The 20,901-nt window shown below is 37.9% G+C and overlaps 1 protein-coding gene across 4 annotated transcripts in view; it reads left to right on the top strand.

Annotated features, from left to right (window-relative positions):
- Positions 1–950: 950 nt before the first annotated feature.
- The window catches only part of TRPC7 (transient receptor potential cation channel subfamily C member 7), a 70,117-nt gene continuing 50,166 nt past the window's right edge, over positions 951–20,901 (top strand). The window contains exons 1-2 of one of the 4 annotated variants that reach the window (XM_072023342.1): positions 951–1,535; positions 8,448–9,225. In XM_072023342.1, coding sequence (XP_071879443.1) covers positions 1,534–1,535; positions 8,448–9,225 — 780 coding nt within the window. In that variant the 5' untranslated portion in view covers positions 951–1,533. Of the gene's footprint in view, positions 1,536–3,194; positions 3,291–8,447; positions 9,226–20,901 lie in introns of those variants that run through there. The other 3 variants (XM_072023340.1, XM_027468619.3, XM_072023341.1) reach the window with 3 other exon arrangements.

Genomic DNA, 20,901 nt, shown 5'->3' with positions numbered 1-20,901 from the left:
AGGGGTTAATAAGGCAATTGTAAGCATGTAGCCTTTCACAGACTTCTGCTGAGATATGTTTAACAAGGATACAGCTGCTGTTGTATAAATGAAAATGAAAGAAAAGTTGTTGCACTCTGATATTTCTGACTCCTAGCATGACCCTGACCTGCAGAATCAACAGAATTCAGACTGTAAAGAACAGATGACAGTACAGACGACAGCTCTATTCTTCATATTTGTGATACAGTCACATGCATGCATGTGTGGCTTTGGATATGTGCTCAAAGTAATATAGTGAATAAGTATGGGTTTGAGCAGGTGCTTAAAGTTAAGTATACATTCAGTTGTGTTGAATGAGAGTCTAAGCTAACATGGAGAAATTTAAACTTTTTTTTAAACATATATCTGAAATTTGCTGAAGTTTATCATCACAATTTGATGTGGAACAGGACATACCACGTGAGGTGGGCTGGTTTATGTGGTAATTTCACTGGAGTGTATTAGGTGATGGGGATACTTGTGTCTCTGTAGCAAGGGTCAGATGGGAACAGCACTGATGGGGAAGGACAATAAATGTCATGGCCTTGGATAGACCCATATGGCTGGCATTAAATGGGAGATGGTGGAAATATCCTGGGAGGGGTTCCAGTGAACATGTCGGCTCTTACCATTCAGGAGAGAGTCCAGAAGGCTGCTTTACACAGGGATCCTGGGTACAGTCTGAAGCTGTTGTTCTGGTGGCCCTCCTCTGTCAGGGGAGAGAGGGGATTGATTGCATTGATTGTTTTGTTTGTTTGTTGGTTTCACTTTCTCCCTCCTCCCTTACTTCCCCCCATCACATACACACGCTTCCTTGGGCGGCCCCCCTAAGAGACAAGCTGTCTAAAGACAGAAAACCGATCTCAACCTGTGCCCGGGAGACGGAGAAGCAGAGGGGGTGGCACAGTCAAATGAGGCAGACGTGCAGCGTGTGAGAGGGAGAGACCCCAGCAGAGCCCCCCGCCCAGCTGGGCGGCCCAGAGGCAGCTCTGCCCTCTCCAGGAGGACTCTCTCGCCACGCCTCCTCTAGGGCAGCCCTTGGAAGGGCGCGAGGGCACTTGCTGAGCTCCGGACGAGGAGGGGGCTCCCTGAAAAAAAAACAAACAAAAAAAACCAACACACTGAATCCACACCTACAAGAGGAGGACGGCGTGGGAAGGGAGGGAGGGCGGGGAGGACAACGCAACCCACATGCCAACCTCGCAGCAGCAGGCTCTTCCACCGGGAAGCGAATCCACGGCTCTCCCGGGGAGCTCTGCCCCAGCCGCGCGGAGGGGATGAGGATGAGGAGCCGCCTTCATCGAGCCGCCGGCGGCTGCAGCAGCGTGGACAGCTCCCGCCCCGTCCGGCACGGCTGAGCTCTGCTCCAGCACCACGGACAGCTCCAGTTCAGCACCACGGACAGGTCCCTTTCAGCACCACGGACAGCGCGGCCATGGGGGGCCGCGCCCGCGCAGCGCCGCGCAGCGCCCCGTGCCTCTAGGGTGAAGCGGACCCGGCCCCGACGCGCACATGTAAGCTGCTGCACATAAGCCGAGAGGCTAGGAGCCCCCGGGCTCTGCCTCATCCAGAGCCGGCTCGATTTTCGGTTCGTCTGAGAAGCGCCCTGGCTCCAGTGCCGGCCCCTAGTTGTGCTCCGGGAAGTTTTGTTGGGGTTGGACATGTCTCGGTGCAGCTTGGTTTCCTACGAGCCTGGGTCTGGGCTGGTGCTGAGCGGGGTGGGTGGCTGTGGATAAAATCGGTTCGGCTTTCTAGCCTTGGAATTTGTGCAAATCTGTTTGGTCTTGGTGTACCTCGAAAGGGCTTGGTGTTTATTGCTGGCCACATGGTTTGGAGCCATGCTGTTGTCATCTCTTGTAGCTGGGTGATTTTTTTAAAAGGGTTTATTCTTCCTGGAAATAGTTTGACCAATACAAAAGGAGGAAAAATGACAGGTGTTAATTTTGGACATTGTATCATGCCTGTTTCAGCTTGCTGGGTCTGAGTGTCAGGAGTCTTTCTCTCTATATTTTTTTCCAGTCATATTAAGTATCAAGCAAATAAATATCAAGTAAAAAGGGTGCAGCAATAGGGGAAAATGAAATACACTGACAACTGAGATTTTCATTTCTTTTCAGACCCTTTTCTTTCTCTTTTTAATGGAAGAATTTGTTGAAATTCAGCATTACAGTGCCCCCTGCTTGCACAATTAGAAACAATTTTCGTTGCTGTCATCAGTAGTAAAAAATTATGAATGAACAGGTATTCCTCTGTTGTGTTCTGGGTGTGATCTAAGACTGACTTTTAAAGTGCTTCAACAGTGAAGATAAATCATTCCTAGTTCAACTAGCCAGATTTTTGTTTTAAAGGACAGATTCTCTTCATGATAGTTCATTTGGTGGCTAAAAATGTTAATGAATGGACAGCTGGAGGTAATGTAATAGTAGACTTGATTTTGATATATCTCATAAGAGGTATATTATACCTTTGCAATAATCAGTCATTTTCACTACTCTATATGAAGGAAAAATAAGGAAGGGGAAAAAAAAAAAAAAGTACACAGTAAATAGATTATAAAAACAAGAGGAAAATTAACACAAGAACCAAGGTGATTATTTCACAATCTCTTTTGATGTAAAAGACTTGTGTTGGTGAGTGACTTTGCTTTGGAAAGGGAAAGAACATGCTTATTTTTAGTTTGTGAGGAGAAAACAGCTAAGAAGTGGTGGGTGTTTTTGTTTATTTTGTTGTGGTTTATTATTATTATTATTATTATTATTATTATTATTATTTATTATTTTGGTTTCATTTTTGTTTTTCTGTGAAAGATGTCTGGTAAGAGTCAAATTCCATTTCCTTTTTTTTCAAGCCACAGGGAAGAGTTGGCTCCCTTCTACTAGACTTCAGAGAGGACATGAAAATTTACTTGTCAATAAAGCTTTAGTTCTCTCTCAATGTTTTGGGGGTATTAGCCTCAGACCTCATGCTTCATGACAAGAAGATTATGAGAGTGTTAGTGTGTGTCATTCATCTGTGTCCTTTAATGATGTGAAAGACTTTTTTTTTTTCTCTGCCTGAATGTATCTCACCATAGCATTTATCAAAGGGATTTCAGAAGGTGTGGCTTTGCTGTCTGCACCTGTACTTCCACAAGTAAAGAGGCCTCTTTTCAGAGACTGACCTTGAAATATCATTTTCCTTTATCTATAGGAGCTGTTGGGAATACAGCTTCCTGCAACTGCTTTGTAGGACTACTCTGCAAAGGAATGAATATCTGCAATATTTATTGGGTATGTGCACACCACCCACCCCCACAACCCCCAGCCTGAATAGAACTAAAATAGTCTATTAATTATCCTTGGATATGTATGCAGAATGACCAAGTTTTTAATAGTACTGTAACAGTTCTAGCTATCTCAAGACTAAATAGAAAGGTACTTCTGCATTTCAAAGCATAAAAAGCTTCAGAATAAACTGTTCTAAAACCACGCCAGCTATCCCAAATGATATTCAGCTGTATACATAGTAAGTCAGCAATAAGTAAAAAACAACACTTAAAACTTTTGTCTTAAAGGAAAATGTCCTGACTTAAAGTAAGACTTAGAGAGTTTATTTAAGATACTAGAGAAAATAAAGATCTCAGAAAGATCTGATAACATATGCCTACACAGCACTTGGAACTCCAGAGTACCCTGTTGCATATACTATAATAAATATTTGCAGTTTGCGTTCAGTCTGCGCTCCTCACCTGAAGTCTGGAGTCTCCTACAAAATATGTTGTCAATTTTTTAACCAAAAGGTACAACATCTTACTATTTTTGCTCAGAGCAATTTTATTTACTGTTTTAAATGTGTTAATTTCTATATATAGATTTGTGTCTATTTGTAGAGCTTTGTTCCCTTATTTTTATTTCATGGTTATAGCATGGCTTCAGTGATCAGATTTTCTTTGTGGAAGGGCTAATAGGGAAAAAATGTTCCATTTGATATATAATAGCTGTGGCAATTCCAAAGAGGCCTCAGGGATTCTACAGCCTTTCTGTGCCCAGATTCTTTTTATAAACATTGGTGTAAGTAGAAAGAAAAAGAACAAGTAAAATTTCATTCTGACAGTTTCTGAGGCTGCACAAGAACCAAGGGTTATGTTCTGAGAATGGCTTTCCAAAGCTAAAATTTACTTTTCACCATGACAGAGTCAATGTTTTATCAAACCCTCCCCTCATGGTTGTTTTACCAAGCGTGGCTCATAGTAATGGTTACTTACCCTAGTTTTCTGTAGTAGTTTCTAGACAAAGAGGCCAATTGAAAGGGAACAAGGGAGAATCCTGTCAGCCTCTCTTCACAAAAATGAAATTCAAAGACTAGTCAGAGTCCTTAAGTACCTAAAGGCACCTTTGTGAATGCCCTGCTCAATTTTCAGGCTTTTGGTCATTTTAAAGGTGACATCACTTGAGAATTCCAGAATTACTATAGACCCTAATACCCATTCATTTCAATACCTATTCAGACTTCAGATATATCTACTCAACCAGATATCATTCAGTCTGTCCTACATGCTTTTAAAGTTCTGGTTCAAAGCCCTGTTGTAAAAACTCCAATTTAACCTCTTAAGGTTATTGGAGGTTAAGGTGTCTTTGAACATTTTCTCCAAGCCTGATGTCGAGATGGAAGTTTTGCTGATCCAGAGTTGCTTTTGCTGTGTGGGAACATGCTGTATGGGAATATGCTGCGTGGGACCTGAGAGGTGACAAAAGACCCTACATGGTGTAGACTAGAGCACTGTGGAAGGGAGGACCAAGGAGAAAAAGCATTTTTTAGGGTAGGCTCAAAATGAAGCAGCCCAGTTTCTTCTCTGTGTTTCCCTTGTCCTACATGTATGGCACTCAACCAAGAGAGTTTTGTTGCCAGAGTAAGATTTTCAGCTTCAACAGTGTTTTCAAGTGACAACACACCAAGAACAAACCTCATGTTATGCCATGTTCCCATGTGAGATGTTGAGTGTCTCAGCTCCTAGTAACTTCAGTGCAAGTTCTAAGTATTTATTCTTAGTCACTTTAATTAAGAGCTGAGATACTCCCAGATGATGATTTGTTAAGAGCTAAATCACCTTTCAGAAATGGCTATTCTTCTTCACTTACCACAGGAGTCCAGATGTATTATGGCTCAGTTGGCTTTATAAAGCTGGATGCACATTGCTGTAAGCAGTATTTAGGCCCTGAAATTTTTGGTTTCCTTTTCCCAGAACATTTTCTCTCCAACAACACCGCATACATTGGCATTCTTTCCTAGAAAAACACAATATTTAATTGCAGTGCCTGATGAGTTTGATCGCTAGCTGTCTCAATAAAATATGCAAATGCAGAGTCATTTCAATGCAAACCACCTTTAAATAAAAATGGTAAGATAAATGCAATCAAGTTACAATTACTTTTTTAAGAGAGCACATTACACACATTCAGTAAATATAATTATTTCTGAAACTGCCTGCATATAACTGAAAAGCAGAGTAGAAAATGTGCCGAGTACAGTCATGACATTAGAGAAGACTTGGGTTTCCAAGATTCTCAGCTACTGCATATATTACTCTTTGCACTGCCACTTCTCTATCACGATTCAGTGTTCAGGTCAAAGAGTAATTATAACTTTATTTTCAGAACAAGAGTTGATAGCTGAGCATTTCTCATGAAATCATTCGAAGTTAAAAGTATAAATTTTTATTCTTCTCCTGCTCTCTAGAAAGACAATAAAGTGCAGTGCTGAGATATTGATCTTCCCTGCACATGAGCAAGACTGGGGGTCATAATTCCCCTGAGTTGAAGCCCTCTGATTTACGGTGCTCTTGCCCCTGTCTGTAAGCAGTGGAGATTAACTCTGTGCTGTGGGAAATCCCTGCAGAACATTTATTATAAGCACAATGTTGTATATTAATTATCTTTTTGGAGGGCAGGTATGCTATTCTGTTTCCTTTTTTTTTTTTTCTGACACAATTTCTGTTGCTAGAAACAGTGTTTGAAACCAGCATTGTCTCTGGATTGAAGAAAGTGAAATGAAGGTTCTTTTTTGAAGGAAAAGGATTAACTTCCAGCAGTTGTTTGAACCATTGCCAGATCATCCTTATAAGGTTCTTAACATTTTAAGATATTTCTTTTATTTCTTTTAACATCCAGGAAATCCCAAGACTGAAAATGTGTAAAGTGTTTTGGGGTACTGTATGTCCTCAATGAACAAAACCACAATTCAGATGGAAAGCATTTATTTATACGTAAAGATCTTGCTTGAACTCAGAAAGTCTTCAATTTTCTGTTTCTTAACCTTTACAGGTTTCTTAAGTGCTGTCCTGAATAGCTATGGACAAGGGCTCCAGTTTACACAAGCACTTTAGCATATGGTTCATAATAGTTCATTTTAAGCACACTAGTCTTCTTGACCTCACTGAGACTGGCTGTGAGATGAAAGCTAATTGCTGTTTGTAATATTTGGGCTCCACTGCAATCCATGGAACCTGTTTAGTCAACTTCAAAGAGGTCCCAGTTTTACTCCAGGCATTTTGCTGCTTTAGAGACCCCTGTCTTCTTCTCAATGTTAGGTATGTTAGTAGCACAGTATATTTTATTTTATTTTATTTTATTTTATTTTATTTTATTTTATTTTATTTTATTTTATTTTATTTTATTTTACCTTCTGCTGTTTTCTCCTGTAAAAAAATTTGTGCACTCTTGAGGATTAATTTATTTAACTCTTTGTCCTCCGTTATTCTGCCCCTCGTCTTTGTGTACTTCCTCAACTTTTATTAATACTGGAAGGGATTAATTTTAAGATTCATGTAGAATTTTATGTCCCAGTGGAGCATGGAATGTTACGTTCAGTTCCTTTCAGTTTTCAAGTTGTTCTACTGATGTATTAAAGCCTACGGGGAATGGTTCTTACTTAATTATGAACCTCATTTTCAACCTTGTATAGTCAGAAGAAAAAAAAAAAAAGCTTTATTAGGATTTGTTTGAATTTTAATGCAGCTGTTAAACAATACTGTAAAATTTATATATAAATATAAACCTCTCTTCAATACTAGTTTTCTCACCTGGATCAGCTGAAAAAAAAAAAAAAAGAGTTAAAATGACAGGTATATATGTGTATATCTTAATTCCATAAGAACAGCTATCTGAAGAATTTCTGTGTCTGGACACTGGTATTTGGGGGTTCATATATTCTCTCTCTCTCTCTCTTTTTTTTTTTTTTTTTTCAATCTTCCTTCCTTTGCTTTTTTCTTCTCCCAAAGAACACATTACTGAAAGTGATGTTTCTACTCCACTTTGTCTCTTTGTCTCTTGGTACCTTTTCTTCTCATCATTCATGACAGCACTTTAAAACTCCAGTAGTAATTTTTTTTTCAGAGCACCACATGAACTTTTCATTGAGTGAAGGTCAAAACTGAGTTGGAGAACAGATGGAGCATGGAAAGATGAACCTTTGCCACCCACTGAGCATTAACACCTGCTTATTTGTTACATCTGCCTGCTACAGCTTAGATGCTCCTGAAAATTTTACCCAAGTGATTTAGGACTTGCTATTGGACTGAGTGCAAATGCCATTTGTGAAAGTGTTTTTGTTTTTATCTTTTTACTCAAGCTGTGCATTCTTTGGGGGTGTCAATTAACATCATGTGTTTAGAGTCTAACAAAGGGATTTTGTTGAGATGTTATTGAAGTAAAATGTAAAGATTAACAGCAAGACAGCACTAAATGTAAAGTGTGAATTTTAAGAAGGTAGGGAGATTCAGGATCTCTTTTGATTTTGTACAATGGGGGAGTCTACATCCCCTTGGAGCCCAGTTGCACATAACAGTTTTCTCTGAAGATTTCAGTGGAGATGGAATAAGAGTAGTTTGTCTTCACCCGTCTACTCCAAGTGAAGGCTTCTCCACCACATAATCAGTGGGGAAACTAATGATCCTTTCTGATCAGTTCATTCTTTTATCTTGTTTGTAGTCTTGCTGTTTTTCAGTACTAACTCTCAGAAAACTGCTTATTGGGAAGAGACATGATCCTAGATCAGGAATTTTACCTGTGTTTTACAGTAGTGGGCCCTAGATTTGAGTACTTATATTTAGAGTAACTACCAACTGTATTTTAGCATGAAAATTTAAGCAGTCATACATTGAACTACTCTAGATCAGGAAACAGAAAAATGATATAATGTCACACTAAAGCAAGCAGTATTGGGTATTCTTGTTCAAATCTAGAAGGGTGTATGTCAGAAGAAAACTTGCCTGTTGTCCGGAAAACTGTTATTTATTCCACAGGTATCCTAAACAATTTTAAACATCTGTTTTATATCATAAAAATCCAGTAAGATCAAATAGTAATGAGGTATTTCTAACCTTACTTCAAGTTATGTGAAATTCTAAATCTCCAAGAATAAAACCAACATTCTTTTCTGTTCTTCTGCAGGTTGAGAAACACTAATTATAAAAACATGCATCGAAGGCACACAACCCTTCGGGAGAAGGGCCGGAGGCAGGCCATTCGGGGTCCAGCCTACATGTTCAATGAGAAAGGCACCAGCCTGACTGCAGAAGAGGAACGTTTTCTCGATTCTGCAGAATATGGCAACATTCCAGTTGTCCGAAAAATGCTGGAGGAATCCAAAACCTTGAACTTTAATTGTGTTGATTATATGGGACAAAATGCCCTACAGTTAGCTGTAGGGAATGAGCATCTGGAAGTGACGGAGCTCCTCCTCAAAAAGGAGAATCTAGCTCGAGTTGGGGATGCACTTTTGTTAGCCATCAGTAAAGGATATGTGCGCATAGTCGAAGCAATATTGAATCATCCAGCCTTTGCACAAGGGCAACGTCTCACACTCAGCCCCCTTGAGCAGGAACTGAGAGATGATGATTTTTATGCCTATGATGAAGATGGAACTAGGTTCTCCCATGACATTACCCCCATCATACTTGCTGCCCACTGCCAGGAGTATGAAATTGTTCACATCTTACTACTAAAAGGCGCACGGATTGAAAGGCCACATGACTATTTTTGCAAGTGCAACGAATGTATTGAGAAACAGAGGAAAGACTCCTTTAGTCACTCTCGATCAAGAATGAATGCCTACAAAGGATTAGCCAGTGCTGCTTATTTGTCTCTTTCCAGTGAAGACCCTGTCCTTACCGCTTTAGAATTAAGCAATGAATTGGCCAGACTAGCCAACATTGAAACTGAATTTAAGGTAATTTACTACCATGGCTTTATCCTTGGTTTGAATGTGTTCAGAGTACTGTATATTTCATATGTCTGATCAAGTCTTGGCTTGCAGTCTTGGGGGGAGGAAACAAGCAATAAAATCTGTCATATGCATTCTCCAGATAATAAATATTTAGGACTGAATATTGCTTATTTTAACAGAGCCCTCCTTACTTGGAATTTTTATTTTGTTTATTGTGATTACTTAGAATCTTTAGCTTGCAGCAGGAATAAAAATCAAATTATTTTATTCCAAAAATGAAGACCCATTTCCTGTAAGAAAGGTAAGTCTTTCTTAATTGATTTTTAATCTGTTTTAGAGACAAAGATCAACAGATTGTCTTAATTGATTAAGAATTCAGCATATCTAGTTGTGTTACAATGACAAAAAGTGTAAATTCAGCACTTTTGCTTTTCTGCAAAACAATTCAAATTGCGTGAATGATGAATTGATGACTGATGAATATCATGAAAAAGGAGGGGGGAAATGATAAAGAGGTTGTTATGGAGTTTATTATCGTGCCAAACATAACAGTGACACTTGCAGAACTCTTTGACATGTTCTTCAAGATTTGCATTATCATAACAAGTTTGTAAATATCCAATGTCATTTGCATTATTTCACTAAGTCATGTACATGGGATAAATAGTATTGTCTTCCTTTATAACATAAATTAATCATGGAAAAAATCATTTTCAGTGGCACAGTCATCAAGTTAAGACTGTTTTCTGACTTATAACTACTGTGCAGCTACACTCATGATCAATGACTCTGGGGTAATAGAGTCTATGTTGTGGGTAAACTGGGGCAGGATGCCTGTCAGGAATCCATTATTTTCAATTTAGTAAACTATTCAAGCGTTAAAGCATTCCTTTCAAGGTATACAGCTATATGCTCTCTAATTTAAGAGTGACAAGAAGCATGCTCTCAAGCTGTTACACTTGAAACTTTGTAGTAAGTCTGTAATAGGGGAGAAATACCCAAACCACAGACCTTTTTAGGCAACAAAATTAGGAAAGATCTTGCAAACTCTTTTTCGCCTTGTGAATCAGAATTGGAAAGACATAACATTTTAAAAGAAAGTTTTTACCCATGTAACATTCAGTCCTGGAAAAGCAGCTAACAACATTAATATCTCATTAATGTTCCAGCTTCTTTTTAGTAGGAAAGCATATCCTGTGTGAAGCATGAGAAGTCTCCGTATTGCATGTCTGTCATCTCTGAAAAGTGGCTTGTTGCAAAAAAACAAGTCTACCAGAATCCTTCCTTTTGTTCATAGAGCTGCCAACATAGTTGAGACTGGCACTGGCAGATACATGAATCCTCTGGGAGCAAACAAGATCTTGAGTGTTGAATAGTCTCATGGTGGTTAGCCTACAGCTCCCCAGGCTGACAAATAGAATAAATCAATAGAGGAAAATCATTAAAAATCCTTTGCCATTTTTTTTTTTTTTGTATTTCCAGGAAGGTTTTCCAATTTTCATTGCCTTATTAGAAGGTTCTGTATGTTAGTGAGGTACCTCAGCAGTAGTGCACTTCAAAATTTTCATATTCTTTTAATATATTTACATTTCCAGAAATAGGAAACATCTCAATATTATAATGTATTCTCATTGTAGGAAAAGAAATTAAGATGTATGTATTTATTCAAAAATATTTATTCTTATTAATATAATCATTGTGGTACAGAAAAGGGTATTAATACAGCAGTGTTTTTTTATTGTTTTTTTTTTTTTTTTACAGAAAATTATAGGATTTTATTTCTAGAAAATATAACATTTTCGGAAAATGTATTTAAGAAGTTCACAAATGGTGAAAAATTTATGAAACCAGACAAGTTCCAGAGGGCTTCTTTTGTGCTTTTAAAAAAATATTTTCCCCAACCTTTTACTTTTTTCTTTTCTTTTTTTTTTTTTTTTTTTTGAAGTTCTGTAATTACCATCAGCCCAGAGAACTCAACATTTCTCGTGCGGATATCTTCACAGCCAGGTGACTCTTCTAAGACTGAAATGTTAATAGCAGAGATAACAGAACCATTTTTATAGTTTCATTGATCCCCTTGGCAGATTAAATTTCTAGGAAAACATCTGCAGGAAGTGTCCTTGCAACTACTTTTAAGAGCAGCAGCAGGCTTACACGTAATATTACTCTACATGGCCTGAAAACTGACAGAAAGGCAGGATAGCAGCTGTGTTTATTTACTCTTTTCTTAAAGCTGTGACTGTGAACTCCTGGTTCTGATGGGATCCTACTCTACACCCAGGTCTGTGTTACAACCTTCCATGCTCCCAAAATAAACTACATTCTTCAAGATCAGGAGATGTCCTTGTGATGAAGACCATCAGCCAATTCATTCCATTTAGCAATCCAGGCAAATTAAATTACAGAATCACAAAGTAGGCTATGAAAATATCTCACCAATTGTAAGTGGTAAATAAGATCTCAGGTCCTGTTGATTAAAATGTTACTGAAAGCATGATCAAAAACACCACCTGGAAGACATATGGTGTGTGGTCTTTCTTTATCAATCCTACCAATGTTGTCAGTTCATTTACTATAGCATGTGTTTTGTTTCTAAATGATATGCCTCCTGCTGTTCTTTTGCCTGTTGTCCTTTCTTTATAAAATGCTGAGATCCAAAATTGACCATGTATTTGTGGAATGTCCAGGCTGATGGGCTGCAACTGGCTGCTGCCCTATTTTGAGGAACAATGGCTCTTGTGACAGCAAGTCAAGTGTGTAGATGCCTACAGAGATATGCCTGCTAGGAACTGCTTGTCGTTTCAGTGGGGCTGCAGTAATGTGAGACAGCTGAGGCTCAAAATACTAAATCCTCACGGTATCAAAAAAGAGTGGTAAAACAGCCCAGGAGTCTCAATGGCTTGTATCAGTTAGGGATGATCTGGTATCCCCACAATTAAACTCTTTTTCCAGTAACACCACCTTTTTTCTACCTAAATTTTTAACTTCACAAGAAGTACTTGACCTAAACATTTTATGAAAAATGACCTTATAAAGTTGTTCAGGATTTCTGGCTTTAGCTGTGTAAATGAGGAACTTGGATCAGATCCTGTACCACTTTTTATTTATTTATTTATTTTTTCTATATGGAATGTAAAAATAATGTGAAGTTCTAAGAAAACTTGGAAAGAAGAGCTGACTGAAAAGATGAATCTCTGCAGTCCTGAATGGGAAATATTTTGGCATAAAAACATATGGAGTTAGGAAAATAAATAATTATTTATACTATTGCTTTTTGAAATGAATGATAAGAAAATGGAAAAGAGCAGAAAACTTGTGGAGGCAAAATAGCTGGGAGAGGAAGCATTTTGTGAGAAGGGAAATAGCAACAAAAAAAATACTGAAAACCGTCCAGATGATAAACAATAAGATGCTACTTTGAAATTGGAAGGAAGATTATTTGCTGCCTATCCAAACTGAAGAAACCCTTAGACCTTTTTGCTCTCAGAACAGACTGATTGGAGACAGCCCCTGAGATTCATCTTCCATTAAAAAAAAAGACACTGTTGTGGGAACTTTCCTAATTAGCTTCATGAACACTCTTGCAAATCAATTGCTTAATTTTTCTACTCTGACCTGCTCTTCCTTGAGTGATCCTTTTATCCCTCCATAATCCCTTGCCTTGACATACTCTCTGGCAAGCATCTTACTTCAGATATGTTCAGAAACACCTTTTATTAGTCATATTTATTAATTCAGCAAGATGGTTTTTGAGACTTTAGTGTTTTTATGTGGAGTTACTTTAGATTTTCATTTAATTTTCCAGCATTTTTGTTCTTTTTATTATTTTTTTTTTCAGTCAGATGGGACCTGTGCTTTTAAAAAGACATCTTTTCACTTGTGCAGCCTTTTTGCTGCTTCTCTTTGTTGGGTTTTAAGAAGAGAAGACAGAAGAAACTTCTAAAATCTAGTCCCATAGGTGGAATATACTCACTCCCTTTTTCAACAATTTTATTTTTTCCTCCACAAATACAATTAATTTATCTAGTTCGTATTTTGAAAAGTAAGACTTGCCATTATAAATTCTTTCAAGTAAAAATGGTCACAATTCCCAAGTGATTGTTTCTTGCACCAGCTCTGTGCACACTGCAGTGGAATGGTTATTTCTCTTCCTGGGGATTCTCCGGCAACTGCTCCAAAGAGCATCTGCTCAGGAGTGAAAAACACTTCTCACTGCATCCCTTTCCTCTGCTGCCTCTTGTGACTCATTGCTAAATTTCCTATTGAGAGAACAGGCCAGCAGGTTATTCAGCTTTATCCAAAATTAATGCCTGATGACACTGACCTTTGATGTGGCTGGGCCAAAACATCCCTTTCAGATGCCTGTTGATCTGCAGTCTGTGTTGTAATTAGCTTGTTCTGTTGTCTCTGTGCTACATCAATTATCTTTGGCTCCTCTAAGGGAAATCCCTGCTGCCTTAGAGGCCATCTTGGTACCAAAGTCAAAAGGATGACTCACTTTATGATTTATTTTTTTACTCAAGTATGGCCCCTGAGAAAGAAGAAAAATCAATACAAAGCTAAATGCATTTATACTTCTAATACACAAGACTTGTACACTTCTGTAGAAATGATGAAAGCTCTTATGTTTTAAAGTATGCTTGTAACTTATAATCTTTTTTTTCAAGTTTTTTTTTTTGGGGGGGGGGCATTTAAACATTTCAAGGTCAGTCTTTAATGAGAACATTATTTGTTCTTAGAGGTGAGGTTAGGGATGTGGTTTGGTATTTTTTAACTTTAGAAAATAATTGTCCCTTTTCTTTTTCACTCTCACCTAAAAGCCCTTTAACCTTACTGCCTTGAAAACATATATTTAAAAGCTATTGGTCTTTTTTTTTTCTTTCTTTCTTTTTTCATTTTGCAGATGCATAAAAGGTATAACCAATTACTCAGCTCATAGTACAGGAAACAATCAAGTCCCAGTAAAGCAGAAAAAACAAATTTCCTATTATTAAAATTTTAACTTGTTCTTGGAAGAACGTAGGTATTAAAATAAGAGAGGAAATTAAAGACAGTCATGGGAATAACCTGAGAGAAGGAAAATATATTTAAGTCTTGTAGTGAAATTTGTGTTTCACTCACCAAGTGGGATTCTGCACATGAGGAATTCATTCTTCATGCTGTTCTTTATCAAACACCAATCCACTAATAATAGATTGTACACTGCATTTGTCTGAGCTAAATTAATTAACCACAGATATATTTTGCATTGATATATAGCAGGGACTGTGGAAAATTGATGCAGAGAAACCTTCTGACCTTAAAAACAAAGCAACAACAACAACAACAAATATTACTCTTTTATTGTTTTATTTAAATACTTATAAATTAAGAAGTATCCGAAGTATCCTTTTTTTTTTTTTTTTTGAGAGAGCTGTTATTTTAAGTGTTTAAGTGCTTTCTCTATGCCTGTTCTGTGATTAAATCATTTTCTGCCTGGCACATTGCCCAAGCAAAATGGTTTTAAAATGTTGCTTGAGAAGAAAATCTCCAAAGCTTTTCAGCATGGTTTAGAACCAATGCCAAAGCTGTGATGCCTGGAGCTGTCTTGAAAAAATAAATCTGTATCTGTGAATGTGAAGGTATGTTAGCATCTGTCTATGTCTATTCACAGTAAAGCAGAGTAATGGATGCTATGATTCATAGTAAAGGGTATAACTCAGCTATATACAACCCACATCTGCATCTGGAAAAAATAAGACTTATTCATGAAAGTTGTAACTCTAGCAGCAGTACTCACTGCTTACAAGGTCATTTAGCCTACTTTTTGGGTGGTTGAGTGACATTGTCAAAATCTCCCAGCTAATATTGGTAATAAATAAATAAATAAATAAATAAATAAATAAATCTTCTTTAAGAGTCGACTTTTGATAATAAGTAGAAGGGGAGAGTCATTTACTTTTGATATAGATCATCTCTGAATATTTTGTAGTCAGGGTAAAACATAATAATCTTGTAACAAGTTAAGCAGGAATTTAACATATTTTGATAGCAGGGTACAAATAATTTAGAACTAATTTCAAAATTTGATTGCATATAAAAACTTCAGCTTCTCACAATTGTATTAATTTCATATTTTGTAACAGGTTTAATGTGGGAGAAAAGCTCCAGTACTTAGTAAAATCATGGCTTATTTAACCATCCCATCCTCTTGGGATTTGTTGAAACCGGGATTTCATCCCCACCTTTTGAAAGAAATACGTAAAGTTCAACCAGTATGTCTGATCTACAGCTGCTTACTGCTCATAGGTTCCTCTCTTTGTACAAATGAGAAATAATCTGTCACATCTTGGATGGAGAGATCCATCACAGCAAACTAAGCAATCAGCAGTTGTTTTGCTTGATAGGATTTATGCTCCAGCCCAACCTTTACCAAGAGTCTGGGCTATCCCAGAGCAGTTTATTTTTGTCTCTCTGGTCTCTAGACAGGATGGGCGGGGTGAATTTCTCTGTGCTGTCCCTTGCTGCTCTGCCAGGGGACATGGGCTTGTGCAGGCAGATGGAGGTGGCTGCTGCTGCAGTGCTGAGCTGCTCAGGACTGGCTCAGCTGCATCCTCACTGCTGCTGCTGCGGAGAGGAGCACTCCTGTTTCCCTGCTGTTTTGCTGCCAGCTGCTAGTAGCACTGGGATAAATAGGGGGAATGATTTGGCCAGTTGCCTGGGTTTAGTTAACAGTGACGGAGTGTTTTCTTTTCTTACCCACTGAGTGTGCAAGGCCAAATGAGTCCTGGTGTTCAAAACTGGTGCATCTACTCGATGGAAATGCAGACGGGGCTCCTGCCACATGCAGCTGGCCATTTCTAGAGGAGACTTGTTGGCCCTTTCCATGCCAGGTCTCCAACAAAAAGCACAGAGTTTGCATGCCTTTGAGCTTGCCCTTACCAGCACACTCACCATTCATTTTAGAGAGTTTTCTAGGAGCACTTATGGAAATAAAATTGCACAGTAATGCAATTACCCTTTCTCCTCCCCTCAGCAATAAATGGTACCAAGAGGTATACTCTAGAGCACCAAAGATGAAGACATTTTTCAGAAAGATGAAATCAAATTATTGATGGGGAAAACAGATGGAAAATGATTCTACCACTATTGCAATATCTGAGTAACACAGTATTGGTAAGCTTTGTGTTTAATTGGAAACACCAAATGCCCAAGCTTTCAGCTAATACCAGTGCATTGGTTTTTAGGGACTAGTTAGGAGCCAAGCAGTTTGTGATGAACAAGATGACTGGTTTCCAAAGACTGCTGCTTATTATTCACATTGGCCAAGGATATCTACTGGAACTACAAAAGAGCATAATTAGGACTATTGCTCTGAATAGAATAATAACACTAGATCAGCAGATGGGAGAATAGAGTCAGGTACATTTATCCAAGGCACTGTAGGGAATTCATATTGTATTAATGAATGTAAACGAAGTAATACATTCTGAGCATCTCAAGTCCAACATCAAAGTGGATGCAGATGGGAAGTGATTTAGTTTATCGCTCATTGTGTTGTTAATTGTTGTTATTGTAGATAATTATAATGAACCCATCCTCACTGCATCTAGGCAGGCTATCCACTGGATTGTGGATAAACAGGAATGGTATACAAACAATTTTATATTACCACAAAATGGAGCTAGGTACTTTAGTGTCTATGGTTTTTGGCATTTACGTGATAAAAAATACCAATTTCCTGGAATACAATTTGTCGCAGAGAATTTTACACCAGTGCAGTGTAGAAATTGCTCTTTGCCGAGTGTGTCATTTCATTGTCACCATTCGATCATCAGGAACTGGACTCATTTCAGAACAGAGAAATGTAATTATACACTTTCTATATTCATACTTTTACTTAAAAAAAGTGCCACAGCATCATCTCTTAGTGTTCTAAGGGAGAGGATTGATGTCCATACAGCTCAGTGCTCTGCAGTTGGAAAGGTTTTCTGAAGTGCTCAGCTGCTGGTTAGATGCTGTGGGGACCAGTATTTCTTCCACCAGCACTTTGTACACTGGTGCTTGTTTCTAGTTTTCCAAGGAGCTGTTTTTGTTGGACATTGGGAGCTGTGGCTGTTGACTGTTTGAGACCTGAAAGACATACACTTGTTTTAGTAATCAAAGTAGTTGCATTGTGGCTCTCAATTAAGCCAGCATTACTTGCAGGCTCAATTAAAAGGAGTCTGCCTCCTTATATACTGGTGCAGCCTGTAATCAAAACTCTTCTGAGAGATGGGACTTAAGCTGAAAGTGACAAATTTAGGTCATCTTAGGAAAAAAAAAAAAAAAAAGAAAAAAAAAAGAGCATAAGTGTGTTAAGCAATTGATTGATTTAAATTTAAATCCATTATTTTTTCCATCTGGTTATGAGGAAACACAAGGGTTTTAAGCAGCTGATCTGAAATAAGCCATACAATTGAGGAAGAGTAGCTAATGCATTTAGTGCAAACTACCTAATCTGTCTCAAGTTGTATAGGAAATGTTGATTTCTGCCCGTGGAGCTGGTAACAGAAAGGTCAGGGAAGTAATAACCATGGGAAAATCCCACAGAGAAAAAGTATGGAAGGTGTGTGAAATGAGGAGTGTGGCCCAGAGGTAACTTTTACTTTTATATATCTACTGCATCTGATCTGCAGATGTGCTGCACATCCTCTTGTTGTGTGCAAGTGCTCTTGAAGAAAACAAAATAGGTGACAAAAATGTAAGTTAACCCCTGCACTGCACTGGGCTCCTGCTTTTATGAAATACTTATGGGGTAAGAAAAGGAATTATTTCTGCAAGATGACAGAATTAAGGTTGTGATAAACGTTCCTCTAATGCAAGGGATGCTTCCATTTTTTAAAAATAAGAAAAGACATTTCTCAGTGTCATATCCACACAGAAAGAGCAAGCAAATATTTGCGAATAATGCAGAAGGATAGAGCCTTGCACTGTATCATCATGGACTTGATTTTGCAGCTGGTATTAATGGATGTTAAGTTCTTCACCAATAGAATTAGCAGGATATTATTTTGAAATGAGTATTTTGTAATTAATAAAGAGAAGCTGTCAACAAGGCATAGGGAGACAGACCTTCACTGAATGTGTGCATCCCTGCACTTTGAATGCCAAAGCATTTAGCTAATACCCCTGTATAGCCTGTCCTGTTTATGTTACATCCAGGGCTGCTATCTTCTGAAAACAGGTGTTTCAGCATAAACATTCAAATGAGCTTGAGAAAATCTGCAGGAAGGTAAAAAACACCTTTTAATTAGTTGAGCAATCAAAAACACGTGGCTTACTTGTGATGTGGGTTTGAAAACCAGCTGAGATTTTATGAAAGAGAAGCATATCGAGAATCAAAGTTTTTCAGCTTTTTTCTTATGCTAAAAAGCTACTGTGCCAACTCTGAGATTTAAATACTCTAATTTAAAAAAAAATAAAAAATTGTCAACTAACATCATTTATGTTGTAAGTGTATTTAAATATCTAAAGAGACCTGGAATAAAGTGTTAGTTCTCTGCTGAATAAGATTGATTTTATTCTGTGCCCTGGCATGCAATGGAGATGTTCAGTGACAGTATTTGTCAGGATGAAGGTGACATTGTGTGAAAGGAGTGCAGGAGCAGGAGATGTTCTTCAGGTAACTTCTTAGATGCCTTTAAAAAAAAAAAAAAAAAAAGTATTATACTCTGTTCAGCGTGAGAACTTTAAATAAGTCAAATGATCTACCAATTTCAGTATTCACTTGTACAGGAAATATATAAAATTCTCTTATGCCAAGGAATCTAAAGTTTTGGCTAAAGAGTTAGGAATTGTCTTTTTTCTTTTCTTTTTTTTTTTTTTTTTTCTTCCCCATAGGATATTTGAAAAGATTATTGTATTTACTTCCTCAAATAATCCATTTGTACAATCCAAAGTAATTTTAGATTACAATTTATATATATGTGTGTGTGTGTGTGTGTTTTTAAGATCTTTGCATAAAACGAAAGCTTTTAGGATATAAAAGTGAAGTGTTTTCCATGTTCCTATATTTTTATTAATGGAAAGAGTGCATAAAATCTGATAGTTTAGGTCCTACAGAAGCTGTATATATTGATATAGTTGGTAGACATATAAGAGACATGGAGAAAAACAGTAGACATAAAGTGGGGAGGTTTCTGCTGCCTTTGACCATTTAAACTTTATAGTTCTTGGAATATTCAGTGATAAATTTACAGGATCTGTTTCTCATAGTTATCACTTTCAATAATGAACTTTATTCTGCATTCAGTTTTATGAACTGATAATAGATATAAATCGTACTGCATAATGAGATTTTTATTGAGAAAAAGTAGAAGGAAACAGCCTTCTGTTGAACATAATTTATATTTAGTGACATCTGGTGTAACATCAATAATCTATTATTGCAGAAGCTTACTCAATGTTATTCATCTGGATGTTATAAAAGCACAGTCATAAATTTTAAGGGATTTCCTAAGTCCACCACAGAAATCCTTATCACTGTCTTGGCTAGCTTCTTTAATGGTCTGGTGTATCTGTCGGAAAAAACTGCAAGATGACTGCAAGATGAATTGCAGTCAGTGGGTTGTTTTCATACAGCTCCATCCCCTTGTTGAAGGGAGATATCTCAGAGATCAGCTTCAGCAATGCATATGAGGAGATGAATTGCAGCTAGAAAGCCTGATCTATAGAGAAAAAAAGAGGTAAAAAAAAAAAAAAAAACAACTGTGATGAATCAGTCAGTAAAGCTGCCATTGAAATCCCTGTAATAATGCAAGGGATGATATTTTCATGGCTCATTGGAAGGCACGCAATTTTTGGTCCCCACTCAAAGCATACTGTTGTTTTCTGGACTTCTTTTGCCAAAAATAACATGAACACAACACTGTCTGCTTTGTCCTTGGGCTCTTTTACTGCATGCATCTCTTGCTGTCTTCTGACACTCCCTTGCAGGACTTAAAAGCACTTTGCCTTGAGGCACTGCCCCTCTGCACTGCCACACAGCGACCTGGCACTCCTCAGAGAGCAATGCAAGTGCCATGCTTAGCTTGGCTCCATTTAGAAAGGACCAAATTGTTTGGAAAACAACACAGGCACATTTTTGAAATGTCAAACTCTTGTATTTGAACAGCTTGTTTATTATATTATGCTCTTTGGGGGTGAAAAAGTCAAGGTCTGGATCGTTTCAAAATGAACCAGTGGCATCTGTTGCTATCTCCAGACAGACTTAGCAACATGCACCTGAGTAGTGAAATGTTTAAAATGAGCACTTGGCTTTATTTTCAGAGATATGCCCATTGAATGTGACACAGCACACTCAAAGCTCTAAAAAATCACTGATGTGCTGCCACTTAAGAAATAAGAGAACATAAACCAATGAGATGTTGTTCTTTCTGGAAGATTAACTCTATAGCCTTGGCATCATCTGTGCATACAGGCATTCAGTCTGGAAATAATAGAAATGCACTTGGCTGTATTCAAAGATACCAGCAGTTACATGCATAGTCAACAGAGCTCTGAGGAAGGGTTTTCAGTGCCCCTGAGAAGACAACATGGTTACAGGAGCAGGAGCAGTGCTAGGACCTTTCATAGCAACTCCTCTCATCTCCCTTCCTCCCACAGGCCTTGTGCTTTTTTTCCTTCTGAAGCATATGGCCAGTCATAGACAGTGTAAAT

The sequence above is a fragment of the Anas platyrhynchos genome, chromosome 14, assembly GCF_047663525.1.
Source record: "Anas platyrhynchos isolate ZD024472 breed Pekin duck chromosome 14, IASCAAS_PekinDuck_T2T, whole genome shotgun sequence".
Classification (NCBI taxonomy): domain Eukaryota; kingdom Metazoa; phylum Chordata; class Aves; order Anseriformes; family Anatidae; genus Anas; species Anas platyrhynchos.
This window is presented reverse-complemented; position numbering and strand designations above follow the sequence as displayed.